The sequence below is a fragment of the Tursiops truncatus genome, chromosome 6 (assembly GCF_011762595.2).
Source record: "Tursiops truncatus isolate mTurTru1 chromosome 6, mTurTru1.mat.Y, whole genome shotgun sequence".
NCBI lineage: Eukaryota > Metazoa > Chordata > Mammalia > Artiodactyla > Delphinidae > Tursiops > Tursiops truncatus.
Window position 1 is genome coordinate 35,734,910 of NC_047039.1, and position 20,552 is coordinate 35,755,461.

At 48.8% G+C, this 20,552-nt stretch overlaps 1 protein-coding gene across 6 annotated transcripts in view; it reads left to right on the top strand.

The window, feature by feature from the left end:
• The window catches only part of B4GALT1 (beta-1,4-galactosyltransferase 1), a 50,728-nt gene that overhangs the window by 23,322 nt on the left and 6,854 nt on the right, over positions 1-20,552 (top strand). The window contains exons 2-4 of one of the 6 annotated variants that reach the window (XM_033857990.2): positions 4,056-4,291; positions 10,421-10,499; positions 17,758-17,939. In XM_033857990.2, coding sequence (XP_033713881.1) covers positions 4,056-4,291; positions 10,421-10,499; positions 17,758-17,807 — 365 coding nt within the window. In that variant the 3' untranslated portion in view covers positions 17,808-17,939. The other 5 variants (XM_019934943.2, XM_033857989.2, XM_033857991.2 and 2 more) reach the window with 5 other exon arrangements.

Below are 20,552 nucleotides of genomic sequence, written 5' to 3' on the forward strand. Positions count from 1 at the left end.
CCCTGCTTCCCAGCTCTTAGAGCCAAGAAAACACACAAGCCGGCCCAGCAGGGCCGAGGGCTTGTGGTAGCACGCGCCACGCGCTGCACAGCAAGGGGGCCTTGGCTCGCCCGAGGACCGTCAGGAAGCCTCAGCCCTCTGCTTCCTCCCCCATGCCTCTCCCGAGGTCCCTGCGGTGGCTCTGAGACCTGCTGGCAGGTCAGTGTGGTTCTAGGCAGAGCTGGTCACTGCCCTCTTGGAGTCTGAGCTCTTTGGACTTTCTAATTAGGGCAAAGCCAGGTGTGCCATGAAGGACGTCCCCTGCCTCGTGGCAGGAGGTGTGCTGGGCATGCAGGGTGGCCTCCCGGCTAGCGCCGGCTCCAGGAAAACATTCAGCCCCGGATCTGGAGCCACCACAGCTGCCAAGCGCTGACCCATCTCAGGGGTATGAACAGGGAGGGGCGGTTCTCAGAGCGGTGGCAGCTTCAAGGGGAGAAGGCAGGGAAAAGAATTGCCAGGTTGGGCCAGAAGGGCAAGATGGGGGTCAGGGTGCTCTAGATGTGTGGGAGACAGGGCAGGGTTGTGAGAGGGCACAGGGAGGAGGAGGGGAGTGAGAAAGAGGCTGTTTGGTGATCAAGCTCTGCATGGAGCCCCTGGGGCAGCAAGTCCCTCGGACAGCCTTGAACCAGGGTGGTTTTCACGTGGGTCCTGCCACGCTCAGCAGGGGGCTCCTTGAAGTCAGGAACTGTCCTGTCCATCCCATCTCCTCCCACCTCCCTGACCTGGCACACAGTAGGTGTCCAGAAAGTATTGATCGAAACGAATTGAAAGTGGCCTTGACACACCACAGAAAACGTTTATGTTAAACAAACTCTTCTGGCTTGATGGTTGAGTAGGCTCCCGTGGATGGACGGTCACATGCTGTTAACCCCTATGCAGGGGCTGAAGGAAGAGGAGGGGGATAGAAGATGGACCACCCAGGTTATCAGCTCCCATAATTGGGTAGACAGTGTTATCAGTTGCTGAAGGAACTCTGGAGCAGAAGCGGATTGACCATAGGTGGTGGTGGTGGTGGTGGTGGTGAGGTTAAATAAGTGTTCATGTGAGTTCCAATCCCTGCAGTTTGCAAATGGAAGCCAGTATCCTGAGAGTGGCTGGCTGGTAGTCGCCCGAAGATCATCCAACGAGTCACTTGTAGAGCTGAACTAGGACCCAGGCAGCCTTTTTCCTGACCAGGAAACTACCTCAGGACCATCTTTCTGGAACTGCTGAAGGGGCGAAATTAAGACGCTTCTAGCCTGCAGGTGTCTGCTCCAGGGAGGGTGGGCAGACCAAGTGTGAATTCCTGTTTTCTGGGTTGGTTTCAGAAGTTGTGAGAAGTTTGGTGGGGTGACAGTCCAGATGCCTCTTGGGTTCCCCAAAATGGAGCTATGTTTAGCAGCATCTTCAGAACCAAAGGTGGGGCAGGCCGGGGATGGGGTGCAGATGTCGTGGGGCCTTCTGAAGTGAGAAGAGCCCAATGACAGGTCTTCTTTTCATGTTTTTCACAAGCACCCTGTGCAGCAGGGTCTCCCAAAAGGCTTTGCCCAAGGTTGGGGAGTAGAGCAGCCCAGGCCTGCTGGACCCTGTGGGAAAGGGCTCCCTCCATGAAAGCCCCAAGGCTTGTGAAGATGGGCGGTCCGGCTCCCCTCTGCCCATCTTGCCCAATAAGAATCCCTTGGGCTCCTTGTTATTTACGTGGGTCCTTCCCAAGATCTACCGAGTCAGGTTCTCTAGGGGAGAGGCCTGAGAGTCCATATTTTTACTGATGACTTCACATGATTCTGATGATAGAATGTGTTCACACTCCTCACATTTTTCTGTAGAGACAATGGCCAGGCTGACCCCTTACTTGGTTCTGGGACATAGTACCTACTCACCTGAGGGCACCCTGGGAGGTTGGAGCTGGGTCAGCGGGCAGTCATGTGAGGGACTGATCTGTGAGGCCTCTGTTCCTCCAGAGACCGAGGTGCACGGCCAGGCAGAGACTAGGGCTTTTGATCCCTGAAGACCCCCCTTCCTGCCGCACGGGGTCTGCCGTCTGAGCTCTGTGGGAATGAGGAGAGCAAAAGGACAAGGCCAGACTGGGGCTTTGATTTTAAGATCCTAGTCTCTCAATGATGTTAGAGGGAAGAGGGAAGAGCGTTTCTGGCAAAGGGAGAAGTGTGGGCAGAGGCACAGTTTATTGGAACGGGAAGGAGGGTAGAGCTGAGACTGAAGGGCCTTGTTGCCAAGCTAAGAGGCTTAGCCCTACCTTGTCCAAGGCTATAGCCTTAGAGCCATCAGAGGGTTTTAGCAGGAAAGTGATAGGATCAGAGCTGTGTCTCAGAAGAAAATGAACTAACGTGAGCGGGTGCTGTGATGATAGAACTGGGTCAGCGTCAGTGGGAGGGAAGGTGTGAGGAGTCCTGGGGGTCCAGGAGAGGGGAGAAGAGGAGGAGATGCAGGTCCATACCTGCTGACAGGCAAGGGGAGCGAGAGTCACAGCTTCCTTTTCTTGGGCTGCCTCATTTCAGGAGGGTGAGTGATCCCTGAAGACAAGAGGTGCTTGGAGAGCTACATACTGTTGACAAACAAACAGGGCGACAGAGGGCTGCACACTGGACCCTGGGTGGTTCTCACCAGCATGTTTCAGGTGAACTTGCTCTGAGTTTGTGGCCTGGGTCTGGCTTCTGTTCTGTAATGTTTAGGTTCCTTCCTTTGTTCCTGTGGATAGTTCACTCCATAGGTAAAGCTGGTTATGCTAGAGTAACGGTTCCTAAAGTATGCTCCCTGATAAAATGATTCTATGGCCAAATAAGTTTAGGAAGTGGTGAGATAGATAAAGTGAACTTCTTGACTGCACAGCTTCTCAGAGCTTTTGGTATGCATTATGACTTCCCAGAAGCAAGATTTAGTATGCAGCGTTCCCAAACTTATTTGACCAGGGGATGTGTTCTTCCATTGAGCATCTCACTGGGACTAGTGTTTCCTGGAACCCACTTTGAGAAAGTCTGGCCTACAGGGAATACTGGGGACCTGGGTTCAAGTGTTGACTCTGTTCCCAATTCCCTGTGTGTCCCTAGGCTAGTCATCTTTCTCCTGCCCTCCCCATGTGTGCTGTGGCAGGGGTGGTTGTCAGACTTGGAGGAGTGAGGTCTTCTCTCAGCTCCACCTGTTTCTACTTAGGAGACGGGGACTTTCATGCCTGTATCTGGATCTTCACCCTTGCCTTTTCCTCTACTCCTAACCTGCCACTACCTCACAAGCCACCACCCACATCTCATCAATTTGTCTTCTGAGCCCAGAGCTCTCTTACTAACTTAGTTCTCTCATTTGGAGCCATGTTCTTCTAGGCCAGAAACTTTGGAGTTGCCCCTGACTTTTCCTCCCTTCCTCATCCCCTGCTGATTCTAAGCACTCTTCTTTGATGTTTGTTCTGGCTGTTTCTTCTCTCTGCTTCCCCTTAGTTCCTCCAGTCCCTACCCGTCGAGTTTGTTTCATCTGTGCATCACTTCCCTTCCTGAGACCTGGGTTACTCATGCCACTCTCTGCCGCCTTGTAATTTCAGGCTCATTTCCTCCACAGGGACCTCCCCAACACACACGCACACTTTCCCCCGACTAGGTTAGGTTCAGAGAGATGATGTAAGTCATTTGTCCAAGGCCACACAGCTGGGAGGTGGCAGAGTTTCAACCTCAGGATTTCTGACAAAGTGCTTTCTCAGCCATGCTTTCTGATCCTTACTACAGCTTGTCAGGAAGTCTGAGCAGGAATTACTCCATTTCCATTTTTCAGTTGAGCAACATAGTCTGAGAGGAGTGGGTCCTAGGAAGGTGAAGTGCTTCAGGGTGACCAGCTGTCTGGGTTTGCCTGATACTGAAGGGTTTCCTGGGATGGTCAGTCATGCTAGTTCTGGACATGGTACCCAGTGCTGGGCCTGAGTGCCTTTTCCACAGCCACACTGCCTCCCAGGAGGAGATGCTTCCAGCGGTAGCGGCCTGGCCACCTGCAGAGTCCCGTGGCCTGATATCTTCTCCTTCCCTCCACCTCTCTAGTTGGCCCCATGCTGATTGAGTTTAACAAAGCTGTGGACCTGAAGCTTGTGGAGGAACAGAACCCGAAGGTGAAGGTGGGTGGTCGCTATACCCCCAAGGACTGCATCTCTCCTCACAAGGTGGCCATCATCATTCCGTTCCGCAACCGGCAGGAACATCTCAAGTACTGGCTGTATTATTTGCACCCAATCCTACAGCGTCAGCAGTTGGACTATGGCATCTATGTTATCAACCAGGTGAGGTCTGGGAAGGTGGAGGGAGGAAGGGAAGGAGTGTACACGTGTGTGCATGTGCGTGCGTGTGTGTGTGCACGTGTGCATGCACGTGCTTGTGTACTCAAATATGTGAGTAATGAGGGGTGAAGGAATGGAAGTGATTTTTTAGACATCTGGCATTTTGCAACTCCACTACCACCCCACCCCCCTCCTTATCTTGGTGCAAATGAGCTAAATGCCATACAGTGTTGTTTTGTTTTGTTTTTTCCCAAGAGTATAACTTTGGTGTTTCAAGTTTATCCTGAATACCTAAATTCCTATCTTTAGACTATAACCTCCCAGTTGGAATAACACATCTAACTTATCTGTATACCAAATTCCCTTGAAATTCATCTGAAGAGACAGGATGCATTTCCATTTCTAAAAGGTCCAGTGTCCATTTCATTTCAAGTTAAACTCTGGGTCTGCTTGTAGTAAGTTAGCTTGAGTAGTAAGATTACTAGCAGTTGACAGCTTCCATCAAAGTTGAGGGACTTGGTGGGCCTTCCTTGGACCAGAAGACTTGCTTAAGAAAAACCCTGCCATCAAGGAACACTTGTCTGATGCCAGTGAGCACGTGTTGACCATGGCAAGATTCAGGAGCCCATTATTAAAGCAACGGCAGTGAGCGCCTGGGAGAGGAAGCCACCAGCACCAGGGGCCAGCAGAGATTACGAGGAACAGGCCACGCCAGCTGCATCTCCTTTCCCTCTTTGACAGTTGTTTTACCAGTAGATGAATGATACACTGTAGACACCGTGTCAGATCTTATTCATCAAGGCATCTGGTGGCCTCCCACAAATCTGCCTGAGCAGAGGAGAGACAGCTGTGGTCTGGATGGCATATAAACTAGATTAAAATATATACTTGGGTAAAGAGTGTAAAAGATAGTTAGTGATGATGCCAAGTTTTTGAATTTAGGTGATTGTGGTCAAGGAAGACTTGGTGTGGGCGCCCGGGGGGAGAATGCGTATCTATAGAAAGCTTGTATTTTAGGTGAATGTGAGATTTCCCTTCGATTATGAAGTCAAAACAAATATTGGACCAGTGAAATTTAGCCACTATCTTAAATTCCTATGACATGCTTATATAGATATTCCCCACGTTTCCAATAACAGATTTCCAAATGTCCTATACCAGCTCTTTGCTCCTGCCCGCCCCAGTCCAAGCTGGCAGAACAACTAAGCAAGCCAGCTTGGACCAGTGGCCCCGCTGTGCCGGCTGACACTGGACACTGCCTAAGATGGGGCTTCTCCCAAAGTGTGCTTTCCGAAATGGAGATCTGAGGCCAAGTGCATCTGAGGAATGCTGGACTGAACAACATGAAGCAGGTTTCATTCCTGCAGAGCCTTCAGTGTACTGGTGTACATTACAGCCTCCAGAAGGACTCCACACATAGTGTTTCCTGAGCTCATCTGACTGGAGAGCTGTTTTCCAAAAACCATCTCAAGCGAAGAGTGTTCCGTGAATTGAACGTTGGGGAAAGCAGGCCTACATTAACACCTCCTCCCCTCCCACCTTCTTACTTTCCCTAGGACACTGAGAAACACCCCCAATTCCTATCTTTTCCCACATGTATCTCAGCATCGGAAGTATTTTATTTTTCGTTTTTCAAACATTTACGTCTTTTTTTTCTTCTTCTTCTTTATGCAGGTTTTTAATTGTAAAATACGATATGCCTACTGAGAAGTGCACAGAACAAAACTGTCAATGTAACAAATAAAAAGAGGATACTTACATAACCACTACTCGAATCTGAAAGTATTGATACTTGTCAGCATCTTAAAAACCTCCCATCTCCTTTTCTCATCACAAGCTCCTTCCCTCTTCCCGGTTAAACACCATCCTCACTTCTTGACAATCATTTCCTTTAACCTGCATGCATCCCTAACAAAAGAGTTTAGTTTTGTCAACATCTAACTTTATTATTATTTTTCACACACACACTGTATTTTATTTTTACAAGAGAAAAGCATTGTAACATTTACTTCTTTTTTTCCTTTAGTCTTGTCTGTATTGTCATCTCTCCCCCACCCCATCCCCCCTACCCCTGCCCCAGTGCATGTCTTTTTGCTTCTTCATCTTTTCCTTCTCTTCCAAGGGTTAACTTTTCACCTTTGGTGAATAATTTCCTCTTTATCTCCCTCTCCCCCAGTTAATCTAATTTCTTCTGCTCCAGCTCCGCCCTGATTATTTCTTGGGGAAAATATGATCTGACTTCCAGGTAACCAAGTCATAAAGAAACTTGAAGTCTGCTCTGCCTTTCCAGTGAAGAATATCTTTGTATAAAGAACCCTAAGCCTTGAAAAGAAAGAGGTGGGAGGGGAAACATTTGGAGCGTGCCCCATCTACAAATTAGGACCTTCCTGTGTTCTCTGTTTTACTGTTATAGTAAGGGAAAGGGAGTTCATAGCATCTGGCTTGGGCTTTGTGTACCATTTGTTGAGCAAATAGGCTTCTCAGCGTCTTCCTGTCTCAGACACCCTGCTGTCACTTTGATGCTTCATTCACCACCACCCCCAACACATACCCCATTTAAGATGAGAAAGTGCTTAAAATAGGAGGGAGCCCTGAGACATCTAGTCCAGGGCTTCTCAGACAGGTTTTTAAGAACAAAACCTCTTCCTGCCACTTTAAAATCCTCCACAGCCCCCATCCACAGTGGGTCACAATGGTGCTATTCTACTTGAAGTGGGGGCCATGTCCCCATCTCTGTCCCCTGACTTCCCCTTCAGTCTTTGCTGGGATTCATGTGTACCCCTGAGGCCAGATAGTGTGAAAACTGTTCTATTTTGCAGGTGAGGAAACTGAGGCTCAGAGAGGGGAAGTGACGGGTAGGAAGCCACATAAGCCACAGTAGGGCTGCAGCTCAGAGGCCAGTCCCCGTCTCCTAGTGCCCTCTCAGTGCATCAGCACTAACTCCCTCCTCCAGGCCATTTAGTCCCTCCTTCTCAAAGCTGGGTGTCCAGGGCTGGGAGTGAGCACCAGGCTCAGGCTGCCTGGGTTCCGGCTCTGCTCCTTGCCAGCTCAGTGACCTTGGGCTTGAGTCCTTCACACCTTGGTTTCCTCAGTAGTGGGAAGGCAAGGTTTTAGTCCTTAGCACACAGGGCTGTGACGTACCTGGCACACAGTGAACCCTTGGTAAACATTAGCTGATTTGAGTTCCTTCTCCCCCCCCCGCCCCATCCTGTCCCCTTCTTCCTGCCTATTTTCTCTGCCCAGGACTGTGGTGATAAACTCTTTACTGCTCTCTCCCCGCCTCCTGCTTCACCCCCACTCAATACCAGCGTTGAGACCCTCCCTCCCACTTGTGTGGCCTCCGTGGGCTCAGATAATGGACTTAGGGACCACGGCAAGCCCACCAGCTTCTTCAGAGAGGGTTGTGTCTCAAGCTCCACACACAGGGTGAGCTTTCATGGGCTTTTGTGGCTCCTACCCTGTCCGTACTAAGCTATTAACCACTTTCGTTTGGCTTAGTCCCCTGCAATCACCGTAATAACTTCCATCTCACAATAAGCGGGGTAGAGGTGGGTGGTGTGCTTTACCGGTTGAGTAAACCTGGAGAAGCAGCAGCATTGCTGTTGGTTCTGTGTCCAGCTCTCTTCCTGCCCTAGCCGGCTGGCATCTGAACATCCCATTAGCGTTCTGGCAGGTCCAGCCTCTCGGAGCCAAGGGTGCTTCTCTGAGGCACAGGTGTCCTGCCCAAGGTCCAGCACTGGGACCTTGGTGCGGAGGAGGACATCAAGACGTCGTAGCAGATGGGAGGTGGGGTGCACACTACACTCCTTCATACTTTAATTGGGAAAGGAAACCATAAAACCACCAAAGGTAAGGGGAAGGCAGGTTGCCACCATGGCAGCACTAGCCCTAAATAAGAAATACAGGATGTTTGTGGGATTAGCTGCCATGGGAATTAACAAACAGGTGAGGAATGCAGGCCAGCTGACCAGGTGGGCTCGTAATAACCATGGCAGCCCTTTGCCCCAGAAGCAGTGCCCAGGATCTGTCTCTCTGATTCTGTTTGTATATCCCCTGGTGCCTCTGATCTCACTCAGCTACCTACAATTTTTCTAGTTCCGGCCGTGTCATGCCCTCTCTAAACTCTTTAGTATGTCCCTGCTGTCCACAGGCGAGGGTCTAAAGGGCCTGAAGGCCTGAGCTTGGCATCTGAGGGAGGCCCTCTGCAGCCCACCCTGACCGACCTCCGGCCACCTCCTCTCAGGCCTCCTTCACACCTTTAGGCCACAGCCACGCTGGACTCGCCACCATCCCCGAGACACGCCCAGCTGCCCTCCTGCCCCTTTGCTTATGCTGCACCGTCCACCTTCCCCCTGCATGCCTCCCCTTCCCTCCTCTGGTTGCTCTCTTTCTGGCCACTATGGGAGGCCCTCCCCAGCCTTATTAGCTCTGTGAAGGCCTGGAGTGGAGAAGACTTCTCCATCCGAGCTGTCCCAGGCCACGTTGTGCTTTCTAGTGAGGCGGGGAGAGTGGAGGGATGATTCCCTGTGTGCATGCTCTCCCCACCCAGCAGCCCCTAGACTCAGGTCTGACTTGCTCGTCTCCCTGACCACACAGCTCCATGCACGGTCCACTGCAGGGTCAGGGTTTGGAGCACGGAGTTGCTTCCTATGGCTCCTGCCCTTTTACTTACACCTGCTCTCAGGACCCCTTGCTCTGGGTTCTCTGGAGAGGTCTGTGTCTCTTAGAAGTCAAGCCTCCTTTCCCCTCCAGGCCAGGTCATGACCCTTGGGAACCTGCACAGCCTTCTCCCTCTGCTCCCTCCCCCGGGCCTCTCCCCAAAGCTTCCTTTCCCTAGTGGACCAGGGGTGACCTCCCTTTTCAGGAAAAATGCAGAGAACCTACTCTAAGCCCTGTGGTATTTGATGGTCATAAAACTTTGTGGTCTTTGGGTACCCCCACCGTCCCTGCTGAGGGAAGGCTTCGGAGGTGAGCAGGTTGCTGGGGGTCCCGTGATGGCTGGGTGGCAGAGCTAAGATTTGGACAGAAATCACCCGAGGCCTAAGGAATGCCTCACCTTGCCACGTGTGTTCCCCTCACTGGGGAACAGCTCCACGTCCACTTGGCAATGCCCCCATGAGTGCCACTGGGTCACGAGAGGGGGGGCAGCAGCTTTGGAGTAGCAGCCTCAGAACCTTCTGGAAGGCTTGTGCAATTGTCATGCTTACAGGTAAAACCTGGCCTGAAAGGGAGCCCCAGCTCGCACCTGAGGAGTCTCCGTCTAGCTTTGGAATTTTTTCCCTCTTCCTTTTCATCTGTACACAGTCGTGAGGTGATTCTAGGCTGCTCGTCTGAGACCAGGTTTGGGCAGGTTTGGAGACCACCCTTTGCACGCTCAGTGAGTGAGAGCATCTGTCACCACCCCTCAGCAGCTTACCTCTGTCACTGGGCCAGGCAGCTGGTTCCTAAATGAGGCCAAGACGAATTAGAGTGAAGCAGGCTCGTGAGGACAGCTGCCTGGTCCTGAGGCCCCCCTGGTTTGGTTTCATCTTGACTGTGTCTATTTACCATCACCCCTTCCATTTCCTGCCCGAGCTGGTAGCACCCAGATTGATGTGTGCAGGAGTGGGGCTCGGGAGGGGTGAGGCCAGTCCTGTTCTGTAGCACCCCCTGCTGCGGATATCTGTACCCTACCTGCTTGCGTGCTGCCCCAGTGATTGGTCGTTTCCTTTGCTGTGTTTTTTTCCCCTCTCTCTGTCCTGTGGCTCGCTCCAGTCTCCTGGGGAATGTGTAGAAGCACTTTCAGGTACTCGGCAGAGCTGGGGAATTGCCTCCCTGGGCATTGTTCTGGGAAATGTCATTTTCTCTGTTCACCGTTGACTTCGTGACAGGGAATGACAGCTTATTAGGAATTTGCCTTTGCCCTGGAACAAGGGTGGTCACAGCCTAGACGTTTGCCTCTCCTCCTTGCGTCTCTCCCTTGCAGCCATCTTTGTCTCTTTGTTCTTTTTCTTTTTTTTTCCTTCTAGTGGGGGCCTTTTGCTTTTATTTGTTAATCCTGTTTGTAGCAAAGCAAGCTGAAGGAGGACCTCCTCTCTGTGATCTGCTTCTTGCTCTCCACCTACTTCCTCTTCTGTGCCCTTCACCTCCTAGAGAGAGAAAGAAAGAGAGGAATGCCGACCTAACTACTGCTGTGACTGCTGCTGCTGCTGCCACCACTGCTGCCACCCTGGTAATGTCCACATGCCCCCAAATCCAACCCAGAGCCCAGGCCCTGCTGGTCAGGGGGAAGCTGTGTAAATAATCCTGAGAGGATGCCGTCTCGAGCCCTGGGGTCTCCCGGGCAAGGCCACGGCCTCTGTGGGCTCACTCAGAAATGCTGAGGCTGGTGGGAGCCAGCCTGTTGTGCAGAGGTCGAAGAGACTTTGCCTTAAAATCAAGCCACAGTTGTGCTCATACTGTATGTGTATATACTTTTGTATCTTGCTCTTTTTCTTAAATTCTGTATCATCAGCATCTTCCCATGTTATTTCATAGTCTTCATAATCATCACTTTCCATGCCGTCATAGTAGTTGAACATGTAGTGCTACCATAATTAACATAGACATTCCTATATTAGAAGACATTTAGATAATTTCCACTTTCTCACTAGTGTAAATAATACTGTAATGAACATCTTTCAGTCTGCAGCTTATTCTGTGTTTGCTTCTTCCACATTTAGATTCATTTCCCCAGGCTAGATTTCAGATACGAGACTATGGGTTCAGAAATGGTTTAAACATTTTTCTGGTTCGTAACATAAGTGGTCAAATTGCTTTCTGAAAAAGAAGTCTTTATTTTCTAAGTGTTTTTCTGCAGAAAATATCATCTCAGTGCCTTGCGCCCTGGGAGAGAGGCAGGCATCCTGCTGTGGCTGCTGTTGAGCTGGGGTTTTAAAACTGTTCTCTGTGTTTACCTTGCCCAGAATCCCTGCTAAGCTGTTCTATTAGCTCAGTTCTCTCTGAAGGTACCTTATGGCTCTGACGTGTGTCCTAGTCTAGGAGAGGCCAAGGGTGTGCTCACTCTTGGGACTAATTACTTTGGCAAACAGAGAACCACCTCCTCAGCACCCTGAACCTGAAAGGGCCCGTTTCCTTCACTTGCTGGGAGAAGGGCTTAAGTCTCAGATCAGGTTTTACTGAGGGCCCTGTCCAAGCTCAGGGCTACCATATTATTATGGTTCAAAGCCTGAGACCCAACTGTTGTGAAATCCTGGGTGAGTGGATATTTGCCCTCCACAAACTCAGCATTTGTATAATCCCAGTAATTCTCTGGAGATCACCTCTCAGCCAGCCTGTCTACCATCCCAAGGCCTGCAGGTCAGTCCTGCCGCAGGGCTGCCCAGCCAGAGCTTCCTCTGCTTTCCTACCACCCATTGGGCCTAGGTCTTTCCTTTTGGCATCTGAGTGGGCACAGAAAAGTATGAAAGAGGGTATTTCTGCAAACATTTGCACTGCCTGCAGACCTGCCTCTGGATCTGTGGGCTTGAGAGCCTGTGGGTTACTGTCGGGGGTGGCTTTGTGATGGGCAGGGCACGTGTACAGCAGCAAAATTGTCTCTCCCATCACATAGAAATTCTGATTCTTTGAGACCCTGGGCTTCCGGTTGATGTTTCCAACCTCACTGCTGCTGTGTCTCTTGGTGGAGGAGGGGCCAGGTATAGTCAGCCCCCAAGCCATCATGGTCGGGGGATATGTGTGCTGGTGTACACACTGGGGCCTGACATCCAGGGAAGCCAGGGTGGTTTGGTGGATCTTCTAGAGACTGTTAGAACTTGTACAACTGGGGCTGTGGTTTTCTGTAGTTGGTCATCTGTCCCCTGTTGCAATCAGGGAAAGGCTGCTCTTGCCATAACCACAGGATTTGCCTGGGGATTAGACCAGATTCTGGTACCTTTTCTGAAAGCCCCACAAAGGCTGCTTGCAGGTGCAGTACACAGGCCGAGGGAGCAGATGAGGCATGAAATGGGGAAGTGGAATCCTTGCCTTAGCCCTTCCGGGGAGGCGTTCTCTGCTTGCCCAATGCCATTGCCTCGTCTCCGATGTCTCTCACATGAATCATGCAACAGCTTCCAAACTGCCCTCATTTGGGGAGTAGGGCACAAATCCCTCCTTGACGCACAAAGCATAATTCTTGTTTAAAACCTCAAGGGCTCCTGAATAAAAGATGAAACCTTGAGTATTTTAGCAGAGTTCCCCGCCTCCCTCTCCCCCACCATGTTTTGGTCCACGTCCACCTTCGTGTCTTATTCTGGCTTTCCCAGTCTGTATTTCTTGTAGTTCCTTGAATGCTCTGTTTTCCTAACAGCCTTTACAAATGCTGCTCGCTCTTCTAGGAATATTCTTCTCATGCCACCCAACTAAACTTGGCTAACTTCTTCGAGGCCTTCTCTGATTTTCTAGAATTGGGTTTGTGTTTCCACCTCCACTTCTCCATATGTGCCGGGCTTCAGAGCTCCTTCTCTTCCCTCCCGGGTAACTGTCCACCCTAAAGAGCTCATCGCCCCATAACAATTGCCTGTTTAATTTGGAACTCCTTGAAAGCAAGGCTTGTGTCTTTTCTTTTTCTGTCTCCCTACTGCTAAGCATGGACTAGACACCCAATAAATGACAAGAATGATATATGAGAAAGAGGGAGAAACAGGACCCTCTGGTCCTCTCCTGTCTCTGGAGCTGGCTTTTCTTTCTTTTTTGACAATCACTTAATTGAGATATACCATACAATTTACCTATTTAAAGTATATAACTCAGCGGCTTTTTAGTATACTCAGAGTTGTGCATCTGTCACCACAATCAGTTTTAGAACATTTTCATTAAGCCAAAAAGAAAAAAAAAAACACCCTGTACTTCTTAGCTACCAATTCCTCCATTCCTTCCAGCCCTAGTGGCCACTAATCTACATTCTGTCTCTATGGATTTGCCCGTTGTGGACATTTCATATAAATGGAATCTTATATGTGATCCTTCGTGACTGGTTTTTTTCACTTAGCATGGTGTTTAAAATTTTTTGGTGGATGTGTTTTCATTTCTCTTGGGTATATACCTGGGAGTAGAATTGCTGGATCATATGGTGACTCTTTGTTTATCCATCTGAGGAACTCCAGACTGTTTTCCAAGATGGCGGCACCATTTTATATTCCCACTAGCAGTGTATGAGGATTCTGTTTTCAGTGGACATACTACTTGCCTTCCCTTATGTTTAGTATAAATGAGGGCTCTAGAAAAAGGTTTTAATGCCCTGGAGAGCCATCTGATGCTTTTTAAAAATTTATTTATTTATTTATTTTTGGCTTTGTTGGGTCTTCGTTGCTGCGCACGGGCTTTCTCTAGTTGCGGCGAGGGGGGGCTACTCTTCGTTGCGGTGCGTGGGCTTCTCATTGTGGTGGCTTCCCTTGTTGCGGAGCGCGGGCTCTAGGCGCGTGGGCTTCAGTAGTTGTGGCTCAGGGGCTCCAGAGCACAGGCTCAGTGGTTGTGGCGCACGAGCTTTGTTGCTCCGTGGCATGTGGATCTTCCCGGACCAGGGCTCGAACCCCTGTCCCCTGCATTGGCAGGCAGATTCTTAAGCACTGTGCCAACAGGGAAGCCCCATCTGATGTTTTTTAAGACATTTGTCCCTGCCGCCCAGATGTGCCAGAAGGGCACTGGGTTTGCTGCGTGAAGAGTCTAAGGGTGTAGACCCTGCCAGGCTTCCCACCTCACGCCTCCTCCCTCTACCCCAGGCCAGCACGCCTGACCAGGCCCAGGCTTCTGTCCTCTCTGGATTGATCGTTGTTGGCTTCGCTTGACTGATACACCCACTCTCAGGATTGTGTGCCCCGTCATAAACAGTTTACAGGCTTTTCTGCGCGCTTTGGTCAGTGAGATAGTTGCCCTGTCCAGCTGTGGGAACGTCATATTGTTTTTTGGCCTTTCTTCTTTCTCCCTGTTCTCTCCCTCTGTTAAGCAGGGCCATTCCTAGAAGGAATGGATAAGTATAACTAACTCTTGTCTATCAGTGTAAGATGAAGCCTGCACTTAAAAAGCTCGGCCTTTCAGAGGGACACCTGCTCCCAGTGCACCAACTTCTCTATGCTGAGTATGACTTCCCAAGCTTATCACACATCTCTCAAGGTCTCTCTGACTTTTTTCTGCTGCTATAGAGGTCCTGATCATATGAGCCACAGGCTAACTCACTTGAGCCTTAATCCTTTTTAAAAACCCATTCCCCCATCAGAGAAGCAGGATTTGGGAGGAATCTTAAAGCTGATTAGGAGGGACACATACAAACATGAGAGAAGGAGGAGTCTCCAGGTTGGATCTGAAAAGGTCTGACTGTTCAAGGTGGATGGGAAAACCTACTCCGGTGATAATGAGAGTAGCTGCCATTCGTTCATTGCCAGGCAGTGTGCTAAAGCCTTTTCATGCATTGTCCCTTTGAACACAACTCATCTGTTTTCATCCCTGTGCCCAAATGAGGAAATGGAGGCCTAGTCCCAAAGTCATATAGCTAATAAGTGAAGAAGCTGGCATTCCTGGGATAAGAGTGCATGTGTCTGTCACAATTGTGTATTTGGCTTTGCCAGACAGTAGGTGCTTGACCAGTGTTTCCCTGAGTGCATAAAGTAGTGGCTGCGCTGGATGAATGTGCCCGATGAAGAGGGGCAGGAATGAGAGCTGGGTGTCTTCCTGTTCCCTGGAGAGGAACGAGAACCTCCTGTTAATCGTGGTGATTGGCAGACTGCCCAGGGCCTTTCTTATCCAGAAAGTTACCCAAGGTGTTGTACCATTTCATCCAAAGAAGCCTAGAACTGACTTTTCTATAATCCCAGGGGAGGAAGAGAAACACACACACACACACACACACACTTTCCTAATCTACCGTTCTGCTGCTCTGGTGTTCCTAGGGGCCCTGGTAGGTACACCTGCAAAAGTGTACCCTGCCCTTTCCAGCTCCCAGGATCCCACAGGTGAGGCTAGGCTAAGAGGGAGGATGGGAGGAATGATGTATAGTTTTGGGTATTTTGGAAAACTGCCTCACTAGTTGTAAGTGTGGGCCAGACACTGCAGCACCTTATTGAGCTGAAGGAGTTGTTACGCCACACACGTGGAAAGGGGTAGAACAGGTCTGCTCCTTAGGTTTCTCTTCCAGGCTTCCACTGGTCTTGGGGTTTGGCACCAGAGGTGCCCACTCATAGTTCCATATTTCTAGTTCCCGAGAGAGGAGAATGCTTAGCGTAGTCTCATTCAGGCATCTGCTTAGATCAAACAGTCGTGGCCAGTAGGCCAGGTCCTGTGGTTCAGACATGGCCACCAACACCCTGCTCCTGTTATTGGGGAGTGGACCAAGAGAAGGGAGCGTTGGGCAGCCACCCTTGGGGCCCTGCTACACAGCTGGGAAAAGGCTTTGCTGGAATATTGCCTTTTCACTTGTTGGAAGAATGTTCAATGGGGCTGAATTTTATCTCACAATGTTAGAGAACGCTATCTCTTTTAGAGTCTTTATGGGGCAGGAGGAGGAAGATGGTACAGGCCTCTCTCCCCTCACTGGGAGGTAGAAGGGTGTGGGAGGAATGAAGTTAATCTGATTTGGGATGAAGGTTGTTACAAGACTGTTGAGATGATTAAGTGATGCACCATGCTTGAAAAGTACTTACCTGTGCCTGGTGTATCATATCCCCCAGAGAATATTAGCAATGTGTTATTGTAATAATTCCAACAACTTCATATTCTTCATATGCACTTCCTAAACTTCGGCTGTTTTTTTTTTTTTTTTTTTTTTTTTTTTTGACCTCATGACTTACACAGAATTAGCTGAAGGCAGAATTCTAAATGATTCTTAACTGGTGAGGCAGCCAGAGAACACCCTGAGTGCCACAGGGCACAGCCTTCTCCCTTTACCACGCATGGTGAGAAAGCTTTGTCACAGACTTAAGAAAGGAGCTCTTGTGTAAGATGTTTCATTTACTCTTCTGGGCTGCTTTTTCTGACTTTCTGGTACTTGTCTTTCTCAAGTGGTTTGTTTCCCTGAGTCACCCTCCTGAGACAGGGGGCTGTGGCACTGTCTGTGCTCTCCGTACTCACACAGGCAGCCTGGTGGAGTCCTGGAGAGAGGATATTCAGCATTCTACCTTTGAGACTGTATAGCTACTGCAGGCCCTTCTGGGGCACATTTTTTCCCCAAAGTAGAGGGCCCTGATCTTGTTGATCCCAAGAGATATTGGGAACGAGCACTCAGTGAGGATTCCAGGGTGTTGGGCTCCAGCACCAGCTGTGTCATTTATGTGGCCTTAGTTTCTTCATGGCAACATTGGGAGAATTCTGGCCAGGATGAGAGCATGGGTATGGAAGGGCTTGTGAACTAAGTGTAAGGGTGGCTGTGTCGATGCTGTTACTATCCTTACTAACCTGGGGTCATGGGAATTGGTAATTGGTAAGAGCACAGAGACCCATGGTGGTGACCCTGAGGGGCCCCTTAGGTCGGAGTCTCCCAAAAGGATTGCCATCTGCCATTGTATGTTGAAGTCCATCTTTGGTCTACTCATCCATCCGTCCATCCACCCATCCATCCATCCATCCAGTGGTTATTTACTGAGATATTATTCTATGCCAGGCAGTATTCTAGGCAGTGGGTGAATAAAAAGTAAAAAATTCCAGCCTTCATTGACCTTATGTTCTAGTAGGGGGAGACTGGAAATAAACAAGAGAATTAAATAAAATGTGAAGTACCTTTGCACCAACACACTTGATTCTGGGGGACCCGATGGTTGGCACCCTGAAGCAGGTGTCCTCCTCGCTCGTACACACTGTGTCTATCGTGCCGAGGATCACACTGCTCCCCACTCTACACTTTGAGCACTGCGAGGGCAGAGATTGATTTGGGTTTGCCGTATTTCTCTGGTACCTAGTTTAGTGACAAACATCTGGAAGGCACACAATGTGGTGATCAAACCATAGTCAACCACACAAAGCAGGTAGAAGTGAAAAAGTCCCATGGTCACCAGTTACCTGAGTGACCCACAATTAGCTTCTATATACTATATGAATAAATGACATGTATCTTTAAATGCCTTTCACCTAACAATACCATCTTGATGATCATTTCCTTTTAGAGCCTCCTTATTTTTTGTAAACAGCTCTATTCCATTGTATGGCTGTACCATGGTTTATTTAAGCAGTTTCCTGGTCATGCTTACGTCATTGCTTGCAATCTTTTGTGTTGGTGAACGTGTGATGAACAGAGTGAACACGTTCATCTGTCATTTGCACACTTGCAAGTCCTACAGGATAACTCCTAGAAGTGGGATTGCTGATTCAGGGAATGCCATTCGGTATTGAGTTGTAAAGTGAGGGCAGAAAATGAGGCCCAAGATTGGTCTAATGACCACGTGGAGTGGACAAGTCACCAGTCCCCATGAGCGTTCTGCTCAAAGGCCTTATAGCATCTGATACCACTTTTTTTGTTTCTGCACCAGGCTGGAGAATCCATGTTCAACCGTGCGAAGCTCCTCAACGTTGGCTTTAAAGAGGCCTTGAAGGACTATGGCTACAACTGCTTTGTGTTTAGTGACGTGGACCTCATTCCAATGAACGACCATAACACCTACAGGTGTTTTTCACAGCCACGGCACATTTCTGTAGCAATGGATAAGTTTGGATTTAGGTAAGAGATGTTCACCGGAATCTGCAGAAAACACATTTGTCTCTTATGTGACAACTAGGGAACGCAATTCCTCCAGCCCAGGAGGAGTGCCTCTTAGGCTCTGGAGGAGAATGCCTCCTCTGAGAACTGGGTGCTTTTTAAGCCCATAGTCAGTTATTATTTAAGGAGGAAAATGGAGTCCAGAAACGCCCATACCTCTGCACATCCAGGCAAGAAGAGTTTTTATATTTGGGATGGTGTTCGTCTTTAGGCTCCAAACAGCAGCTGTATTACCTCACTTTCTTCTCTCCCCTTCCCCACACAGTTTGGGAAACAAATTGGAATCATCTTCCCCCAGTAAATTCTTGGGCTTGGATACTTCAGTAGATGTTCCTTGGCACTTTAAGAAGGAACATGGTTTGGTGTCCCTGCAAAGCACAGGCTTCTGCTCAAACACTGGGGCTCAAACTTCTCCACCAAAATGCCTCTTGTGAGGAAGCTGGCTGAAGCCTGTCCCCAGGAGCAGCAGTGTTATCTAAAGCACATTGTCACAGGTGGAAAATAGCCTGGTAGTCCATTTTTTTTTTTTAATCTTAAAAAAGAAATTTGCGTTTTGTTCCGTAATTTAGCCACGTTTGTATCAACACAAAATTGTTTTAAGTCACCTGTCAGTTGAGAACCCTGAGCTCTCCCTCCCTGTTCTGAGTCAACACGGGAGCTCTGGGAAGCTGCGCTGTGGGTACCCGTGTGCTAGGCATCCCTGGCCTTGGCTGACTACCGCAGTGTGGCGGGCCTCTGCCACCCAGCAATGCCTTGGTTTAGATACAACAACTTCTTTCAGACTCATTTATTCTCATCGTTCCTTTCTGTCCTCCCTTGCTGGGAGCATGAGAGCTGTGAGATGAATGTAGGTATGCTCTGAAGTCCTTCCTCCAAATTAAAGGCATTCAGACCATAAACTTACTGTCTTAAAGGGGGGAAATTTGACTACAAACGGCACTCTGTACCCTCCTATCTTCCCTCTCTCCCTCCCTGTTTGTGTATCTTCTTCCCTTTGAGATACACCAGCTCTTCTGAGTTCCTCCCTTGAAGCGTGGTGGTGCTTACCTAATTCTTTACCACAGCATCGTGTTTGTTTTACCCAGAACTAGTTAGGCTTGGGAGACGGGGCAGGTAGATAAGAGAAAGCAGCAGAGACAAGAAAACCAAATCTTGTCAAAATAGCATATACTTCCCCCTTGAAGTGGCTAAGAGTCCATTTCTATAAGAACGCTGATTATGAAGAAGCCTTAATGGCCTGGCTACCTCTGGTTCAAACCCTCACATTACAAGTGCAGACTGTAATGTGCGGTATGCCAAAGGGGGATGACTTGGCACTTAAATGATGACACCTATTTACAAGTAGATTATTTTTGATTTGTTAAAGCAGGCTCCCAGGGATCTTTGCTTGTGTATGCTTACAGTCAGAATTCCGGAATATATTTGAAAATAATAATTGCATCTTTTTTTCATATGTTCTATATGGTTTGGCTGACTTCCCCCTCAAAGTCTGAGTTAGAGTTTTCCTTCATTAGTGTGATGGGTTTTGGTCTCTTTGGATTACAGTAAGAGCCCAAGTGTGGTTTGGAGCTGCACACAGGGTTGTCACAAAACAGCAAGCTTTAAAAGACCCACAGGAAGGCCTTTGCTTGGCCTCTAGGCATGTCCAGGTTCTTAACATTTCTTGTCAGTTCTTCCTCTGCGTCCCTCAGGAGTCCACAATTCATAACCACTAAAACATTGAAATACAAAAAGGTTTGGAAGGATGAGAGCCCAGATGCCCTACTCCTTGAAAATGTGTCAAAATAGATTCACCATTATACATTTTGCTAAGTCAGGATATGGTAGAATTTTCCAAGAAAATTTTATTTTAGCAAATTTTCAGAAATGCTGTCTTGACTGTTGGGGTCAGTGTTGAAGCCAGTATATCTCTGGAAGAATGAAAGCTAGACTGTAGATGGGCTGGGGGTGGAAAGCGGGGGTTGGCAGGGTGGGCACAGGAGACTCTAAAGCAGTTGCAGTTTCTAGGACCTTCTGGACAAGGATTTCCTGTGCAGGAGCAAGCAAGACACATGGGAAGCAGGTTCCTGAGTGGTGCAACAGAACTGGGCTTATGTTCTTGTCACAGACTGATTTTCTAGATAACCACAGGGGCAACACAATGTTCTTAGAAAGAGCAAGATTCTACTTTCTGGTATCTGTGTCTTCTCTAAGATAATCTTGAGTCTGATCTGAAAACAAAGCAAACAAGGAGAACCCGCATAAATCCCTAATTTAAAAGTTCCAGAGAATAAAAATAACTTTAGAAGTGTTTCTATTTTGAACAAGCTTTATTTCAAAAAGTCAAAACTTACTAACCACTGGTCGTGTGTGTGTGTGTGTGTGTGTGTGTGCGTGTGTGTGTGTGTGTGTGTGTGTGTGTGTGTGTGTGTGTGTGTTTTGGTTTTTGTTTTTTTCCCCCAGCCTACCTTATGTGCAGTATTTTGGAGGTGTCTCTGCTCTAAGTAAACAACAGTTTCTCACCATCAATGGATTTCCTAATAACTACTGGGGCTGGGGAGGTGAAGATGATGACATTTTTAACAGGTA